Genomic DNA, 8301 nt, shown 5'->3' on the forward strand with positions numbered 1-8301 from the left:
CTTCCAACCCTAGAAACTATGAAACTATGAAACTATGAGATCAAGCATCCTTCCCTTGTTGGGCTGAGGAAGAGGCTGGGCCACACCCCCTTTCCACTGCCACGCTAGGCCATGCCTCCTCCCTTCCCCACCACAGGGCCAAGTTGGAGTCAGGATGTCTCCTGTCCCTCTCCAGGTTGCTGGATGGGATGCGGCCCTGTCATGAACGCCCCATGCTGAATCAGGACCACCAGCTAGATTTGACCCACAGATGGCCTGGGCACTGCCCATCTTGCCCACTGGCCAAAACAGTTGAGCACCACTGCATCATACTATTACAAACACCACAAATTGAACTTAAAATAATATATAAACAATGAAACTAATCTTCTGAGACAAATGCAAACAGCTGAAAGCATCAACAGTTAAGTGTCAAGTGATGTGTTATATTGAGTGTTAAAAGGTGCTATTTTAACCTTTATATCACACGTGGTTAAAACACAAGCTTCTACTTTGACTCTCACAAATTAGAATCAAGCACCTCTCTTTTCTGTCAGAAACAATCTCTTGAAGCTACTTTGGCAGAGACAGAAGTTCGCTATTGTGCTCAACTTTCACAAATACAAGTGGTGATAAGCAGCGTGGAGACCCAAGTACAGCAGATCAGGGATGACATGGAGTGGCAGAAGGCAGAGTATGAACAACTCCGAGATATCAAGGTTCATCTGGAAAACGAGATTGAAACTTACCGCCACCTCATAGATTGAGAGGAAAGGTAAGAAAATGAACTGTACCAATGAAAAAATGTCTTACCCACTCTCCAGGTTCTGCATAAATCATTGTGGGGTTCTTTGGGTAAAATTAGGCTAAGTGACTGAAGCCTAAATCCCATTTTTAAAGCATCTGAATCACCCCTGAGCCTGTCCCATTTATTTTGAATGAGATTTGAGCTCCCAAGTGACTTAGGCACTTTTGAAAATGGGACTTATGCTACTAAGTGGGAGCGTCTACACAAGACAGTAACTGCACAGTAGCCTAATAACACTGCACAGTAGTGCATCATAGTATGGACTGATGGACTGTGCAGTATTAGGCTATCGCGACCACGCAGTATTATCACTTACAAGGCATCACAAAAGTTTTAAATTATACAAGTACTAAATTAAATGTGCAGTAACCACTGTGCATTAATGAATGTGTAGATATGCCCAGTGACTTGGATTTTTTTTTTACCCTTTCAGTACTGTTTTCATTTACCAGGTTGATTCGCCCAAAGAACTCTGGCTGGAGGTGATATCTGATGTTTTGCATAATCTACACTGCACAAAGGACAGAAACCATCTCTTTCCACTAACACTTTTGTCTAACTCAGGGGTTTTCAACCTTTTTGGGTCAGTGTACCCCCAGTGGCCAGTCGAGAAGGTAGGAGTCCCCCGGTGGCCAGATGAGCCAGGGGGAAAGAGGGAGTCCTCCGTGGCCGATCAGCGAGCGTGACAGTGGCACAGCAGCAGCAGAAGTGCTGGCAGTGCAGCAGTGCCCACTGCCAAGTATCCCTTGAAGCCATCCTGGCTGAAAACCCCTGGTCTAACTTATCTTAAAACAACTGTTATAACAAATGCTATGGATCCAGATCCAAAACACCACTTCAGCCACTAAAGTGCAAGTTAAGAGGAATTTAAGCATCCAAATCCAAGTGAGCAATCAACAAAAAACCTTGACTAACTACTGTAGGCTCCTGACACTCTGGTCTACCTACATTTTCCCAAGTAAAGTTGCTTAGCTGTCTAACACTCTGCTCTTAACCGTGCTGAGAGGAGCCATCATCCTGGCTGAGATGAGAATGTTGGTACTATTTGGGATTCTCGAACAAGGAACCCCTGTACTTTAGTCCCCATAGGCCTTATGGCATATGGAACTGATCTGATAGGCAGGCTCATAACACATACATACAGCAATGAGTTCATCACAAAATACCATGCCACAGCTACTTTCATTCAGAAATATGATCAGATGAGGGTTGGTGGTGGTACTCCTGCCCACTTCTTCTGCAACAGCCTAGCAGTTATTCAGGAAATAGGAGACCCACATGCAAGGTTGTCCTCAGCCTAGAGGGGTTCAAACCAACAACTCTCACCTCTGAGGAGAGCAACTTAACCTGTAGAACAAAGTCAAGGTTGGAATAATGGCTTCTCTGAACCTCTTCATGTGAAGCTGTACCACTGATCAAAAAGTTATGAAAGATTCACTGCATCAAGAGAATAAGCAAGAGGGAGCATGACTAAGCAGCCTAGTAATAAGGAAATTTACTTGTTGGGGTAGTCCTCGATACTCCGCCTGCTCCCAACAGGGAACATACCTCATCTAAAGCAAAATGCATAAGCAGTCTCCAAAAATACAATATTAATATATTACAGTGATTCTGGATATGACGCTGCTGGAACAGGCTCGGGATTAAGAGGAACAGGATCTGCTACAACTTCAGGATCTCAAGGTTCTGTCTCTGCTGCAGATTTGGGGTCTAGAGGTTCTGGATCTGCAAGGTCTGAATCAAGATCAAGCAGTAGCAGCAAAAGTAATGAGCTTCTTTTGCTTTTTCTGTTCATACTATTATGAGCTATTCAGCTGTAGTGATCTTGGAATATGCAACTTTAGAAAAAAAATTGCTTCCTATTGCTATTATTTTTCATTGCAACCTTTGCTCTTAATAGGCCTTAATTGTTATTAATGTAATTAACTTTTATTAAATCTAATTAATATTCTAGTCAAATTCATGAGTCAAAATAGCAGAGTGGAATTTCTTACTCAACCTGAGTAAAGACAAAAAGATTTTATAGTATTTTAAGTTAATATGCGCTATAATCTATCTAAAACAGTCTCTAAAGTTATCTTTTGCAAGAAGAGGTGTCAGTGAACAAAGAACTATGGTTTTATATATTTTAATGTTGACATTTACAGACTCAAGTATTAACACTCTATTTTTTTTACATTTAGAACCAACAAAAACCAGAGTGATTAAAACAATAATTGAGCTTGATCAACATGGGACAGTCACATCCTCTCAGGTCCAATCAGTTGAAGAGAAGCCAATAATATAAACAACATCAATATTTGGAACAGAGGATCCTTTTACAAATGCCATTAAAAAGCAGCAAAAATCAGAAAACTTCTTTTGGTGTGGCCAAAATAAATATTTTCTTCTGGGGTGCACCGATAGATTTTTTGGGGCAGATACTGATGACTGATTTTTAGCGAGCCATATCAGCTGATACCAATCCGATTCTGATATGAAGCTGGGCAGCTTGGAGAGTAGCATCCAGCTGGTAAGTCTGTTGTGGGGGAAGGGGCGAGGGGAGAAGGAAGGGGCATGGGGGGCGTAGATTGAGGTCCTTGCAGTGAAGGAAGTAGTGAGGCTGGGGCAGGAGCAGAGGCAGGCGCTGCCCAGACAGGGCAGCGTGCAGGACGGAGCCAAAAATGGCTCATCTAGGGGACAGGGGGGAGCGGCTCCCATTCCTGCATGTACCCCGGGAGGGCATGGGGGACATGTGCCCCCAGATATGTGCGCAGGGCAAGGGCAGACTGCCACTGCGGGCTGGGGTGGTGGGTGGCACTGGGCTTTTCCCGGCGGGGGAGGGCTGGGCCAGGCTGCATTCAGGGCAGATGGTGGTGGCACTGGGAAGAGGGCTATAAGGTGGGGCTGCAGCCACCCCGAAATTTGCCATAGTCCCCCTCTCCCACAATTGCCACCACCCACCCTGAGCACAGGCCGGCCCAGCCCCCCCAACAGGAAGAGCCTGCACCACCCCCAGCCCCAGCCCTAGCCCACAGCAGCAGCCTACCATCACCTCACATGCAGATCTGGGGGCACATGCCCCCCATGCCCTCCCAGGGTGTGTGTAGTGGCAGAAACCACCACCCCTCCCTGTGCTCCCAGACAGGCTGCTTGTGGCTCCATGCCACGCTCGACTCTGGCTGTGCTGCACCTGCCCCTGCCCAGGCCCTGTCCCACTCTCTCCGTCACTGCTGGGGCCTTGATCTGCCCCCCTTGCCTCACGCTCCTTCCCTCACAACAGACTTGCTAGTCAGACCTGGCTGCTTTCCACACTGCTGAGCTGTGCTCCTGGAAGCCTGTGTGCTGCACTGTGGCACAGGGCATTTATCAGCAACATTATCAGCCACATCATCCGAAAAAAGCCAATTGTCGATACTGTCAATTTTCCTTATATCAGTGCCAATCTGGTATGGGATCAATGTACAAGTGCACCTCTATTTTCTTCTCTTAAAAGAAAAAAGGAAGCCTAAAATGTCTCTGTTTTTTTCCCACTTTAATGAATTGTATAGTGGTATGAAAATAAAAAATCACTTACTATGTTCTTGCGTGTTTCAATAAACATTCTTACTGTTGCAAATTACATAAATTATTCCTAATTCTTCAAATAAAAAAACATCTTGATAGAATGGTGCCAGTGATAAGCAAACCTCAAATATTTTGGTAGTTGGTTTGGTTTAATGAGGCTGTAGACAGAAAGAGAATGTAAGTATACAATGTAGCTTGAAAGCATTGATGGGGAAGAAGAAATGCTATCATATGCCTTCTGTTGCCATTATTTGAACCAACACTACCTAAAAACCTAGTTCCTAACCTTTCTTCCATTTTTGTTAAAGGCAAGATCTAAAGTTTGTACTCCACACAGAAATACACCCAACCACAAACCCAATAAGGGCTGGAGTTGTTGCTGCTGTTTTTATACAAGTACAGATGACAGGAATTCTGCCACTATTTTTTCTTAAGACCTGGCTATAAAAAATACCTGTTAGAAATGACCTGCTCTTTTGAAAAAGAGGACTCTTGAGCATCTGTCCATTCCATAATGCATTTGGAAAAATTCTCACAAATTCTCCACTTTACTGCCTACATTTCAATTTCAGAATGACTACATAATTTTTATCTGAGGAAAACATTTCGTTTTCTTAGGAAACAAAATTCTGTAAAAGTGCACCAGGCATTCTTCAGCTCTTTGAAAACTGTCAAAAAGCCAAAAGTGATGGGATTTTTTTTACATGCATAATTTTTGCTACAATACTAGGAATTTCTTTTAAGGCAAGTTCAAAATCTGTGAGCAATCTCCTACACAAAAGCATTACATACGAGTTCAAAAGTAATAGAAAGAAATCCACTGTTATCATCAGGACATAATAATGTACATGATTTATTCCACCTACCAGAAGCAGATTACATTTTTACAGTTAGTATTTGCTTAAGAATTCCAGTCAGCACTGGATATAAAACTAATTTACCAAGAAATCTCTCAACCTCATATAAATCATTAATTAACAAAAATATCTTTTGTTGTTCATTGTCCCCAGCTTTCTACCAGAACTGGACCAACAGACACTTTTCTGTGGGAAAAATACAGAACTCAGGTTTTACACCATGCATTTTAAGAGATAACTTAATAAGCAATTAATAAATCAGATAAACTGTGCCCTGGGTTTAAAGGATAACAGTGGAACTGAGGTCTCTTTCTCAAAAGGAAAAAAATCAATAGAACTGCTAGTTCTGATAAAAGTGCTATTCATACATGTCACTCCAAGGTTTGATCTGTTTCCTACTGAAATTCTGAGGGTCATGGCTGAGATCTGCAATACTGCAGAGAATGTAATTGTGGTAAACTTAAAAGGAGATAAAGAGATCGCTCATTAAAATTTAAAAGATTAAAAGTATAATAATGTAAAGTCTGTCTCTACCTCACCCACTTCGATAGCAATTCTTGGCACAACAAATATCCTAGGGATGCATATTTCTATGAAAACAGATTAAACAAATTAAATAGGAATATATCCAATTATAGATGATATGCATTATCTTGGCAAACTATATTTGCTATCAAGCAATGGAATTCAAGAATGAATCCCCCTGTTAATTCTGCAAAGAAAGGCAAAAAATCTTCCTGTCTGATACATACTCTGCTATTATGCGTTAAGTCACACTTCTGTTTGAACACCATGACCTATATCCTATTTCACTCTGCATCCCCAAATGGCATTTGCTCAGTGTCATGTAACTATACTTTTTGGCACTTATACAAAGTTTGCAATCCTATTCCATGTCCAGTGTGGATAAATCAGGATCTACACATCCACTGAGCATGCTCAGTAGGCCTGTAGTCTTGCTGGGCAAAGACATGGTATTTGTATGCTTGCCCAGGGACACATGGATAAACTCCAAAATTGTAGACTGGCAAAAAGTCATGACTAGAGTATGTGAAACTTTGAAGGAGAGTTTAGGTACTTTAGAGCTCCAATTTAATTTGCAACAGAGGTTAGGCAGAAATAAAGTACCTAAATGGTTGATTGGGATTTATAGTCCTGTCCCAGCACACACTAAGTAAGCCAGCAGAGCAGGGCAGCTCTGTACTCAGGGGAAGCTGAGTTTAACCCCACTCCCTGGTCCCAGATCCCAGCTGGGGTTTGTCTGGAGGGGCCAGTGAGCCAGCCCACACTGCTCCAGCTAGGGAGCAGAGGGGTGAGGCCAGCCCTGCTCTCCAGGGCAGACAGCCTAGCCCCAGCCCCAGCCCAGCCCAGCCCAGCCCAGCCCAGCCCAGGGTGTGAGGGAGTGAAGGAGTAGCCCGAATTAGCAAGAGAAGCGGCAAGCTGAGAGTCTCCCTTACCTGCAAGTGTCAATCCACCACAGCTGGAAGCTGCCACAAAGCAATGTTTTCCTAACCAGTGCTTCCTCCAGACTGGAGGAGGCAGTCCAGTGCTGGCATTTAAATCCATGATCACAGAAGCTTGGGGAGAGAAGAGAACCTGGAAGCTAGAAGCTGTTCTGGCAGAGGAGGTAAACTGGGCAGACAGAGCAGATTCAGCCATCTGGCAGAAAACGGTATACCATCAAGTCGTGGCAGGTAAGAGCACAAGAGTTTATTCTAACAGCAAATACAGACTTCCCAAGGACTCATGCTGATGATCTGGCCAACAGATTCCATTAGAGACACAGATCCCAAACATACCAGCTGAAGCCCTGACACAGAGCTAAAAAGCATGCTGGTATGATGGGAGACTCAGATTTAACTTGAACCAGGAAGGGGTCTGGAACAGAAGTTCCAGATACCAGTTTGACCTAAATCAGTTAAGTCTGATATACTACATTCAACCAAGGTTATCTTAAACCAGCCATTTTGAAACTGGTTTATGTGCATTGAACTTCTGCTCTGTTACAGGTTTAAACCAGTTTCTGACCACTTAAACCAGTTTATGTGTAACTTCTGTCTCTAGCTCTAAGGATCTTTTCAGGTCTAAACAAACAATAGATGTAATGAAACTAGATACCTAAGTTGCATTGCACCTGCTGAACAAGATTGATTTTGATTTCTTTTTGTGATAGGTGGTTAAATTCCACCTAAGTCCTGTTTTGGCACCTCAGACATGACACAGACTTTATATTTTCTCAAATTCCCATTAGGTTTAATGGGAGCTGGCCTGAGCAGTTTGTCTAAGAAAGGACAAAAGAGATATCATGGGGCGTGCCCACCAAGGAGGGTGCTTGCCCAAGACCACTGCAGCCTTATCTGGTCGCTGAGAGTCTTCCCTGATGCTAGCGCAGGCATGGCTTCTAGGGTAGGCACAGAAGTTACACATAAACCAGTTTAAGTCTTCAAAAACTGGTTTAAACCTATAATGGAACAGAAGTTCAGTGCACATAAACCAGTTTCAAAATTGCTGAAACAGATTTAAGATAAACCTGGTTGAATGTAGTATTAAACTTAACTGATTTAGGTCAACCAGTTTATGAAACTTCTGTCTCAGACCCCTTCCTGGTTCAAGTTAAATCACAGTCCCCCAGCATCCCAGGATGCTTTGCAGCCCTGGGGCTGAGCTGTGCTGTCTGCTCCAGAGAGCACGGTTGGCCCTGCCCCTCTGCTCCCTAGCTAGAGCAGCGAAGGCTGGCTGACAAGGGGGTGGGGGGGAACCTGGCGGGGGATCACACCCAGGTCTGTGGGAGAAGTGGAGGAAGGGAGGGATTTCCCCCACCCAGACAAATCCCAGCTGGGTTAAAACCCCCTTCCTCCGGCTCAATATGTTCACCACATCCTCTGCTCTCAGCTCCAGCATCCTGCTAGCTACAGATGTCAACTACAAATCCCTAAGGCACCTGGAAGCAGGAAGAGGAAGTGATGACAAACCCTGCAGAGTCCTGCTTCTCTGATTCTGGACTGCAAATACCAGAAACCTCAGGGGCAGCAGGAAGAGGAAGCAAACACACTGTGTGCTTGAGGTTAAAAACAACCCTGGATTCAATACATGCTCACTTCAGAGAAAGGA

At 43.8% G+C, this 8301-nt stretch overlaps 1 protein-coding gene across 1 annotated transcript in view; it reads left to right on the plus strand.

The window, feature by feature from the left end:
• Positions 1–3168, plus strand: part of LOC109289261 (keratin, type I cytoskeletal 10-like) — a 10194-nt gene extending 7026 nt beyond the window's left edge. The window contains 3 exon segments of the mRNA XM_019505258.1: positions 537–754; positions 2394–2551; positions 2971–3168. Coding sequence (XP_019360803.1) covers positions 537–754; positions 2394–2551; positions 2971–3074 — 480 coding nt within the window. The 3' untranslated portion in view covers positions 3075–3168.
• Positions 3169–8301: the final 5133 nt, after the last annotated feature.

The sequence above is a fragment of the Gavialis gangeticus genome, unplaced genomic scaffold (genome assembly GCF_001723915.1).
Source record: "Gavialis gangeticus isolate Ggan-Ray unplaced genomic scaffold, GavGan_comp1, whole genome shotgun sequence".
In the NCBI taxonomy this organism is placed as follows: Eukaryota; Metazoa; Chordata; order Crocodylia; family Gavialidae; genus Gavialis; species Gavialis gangeticus.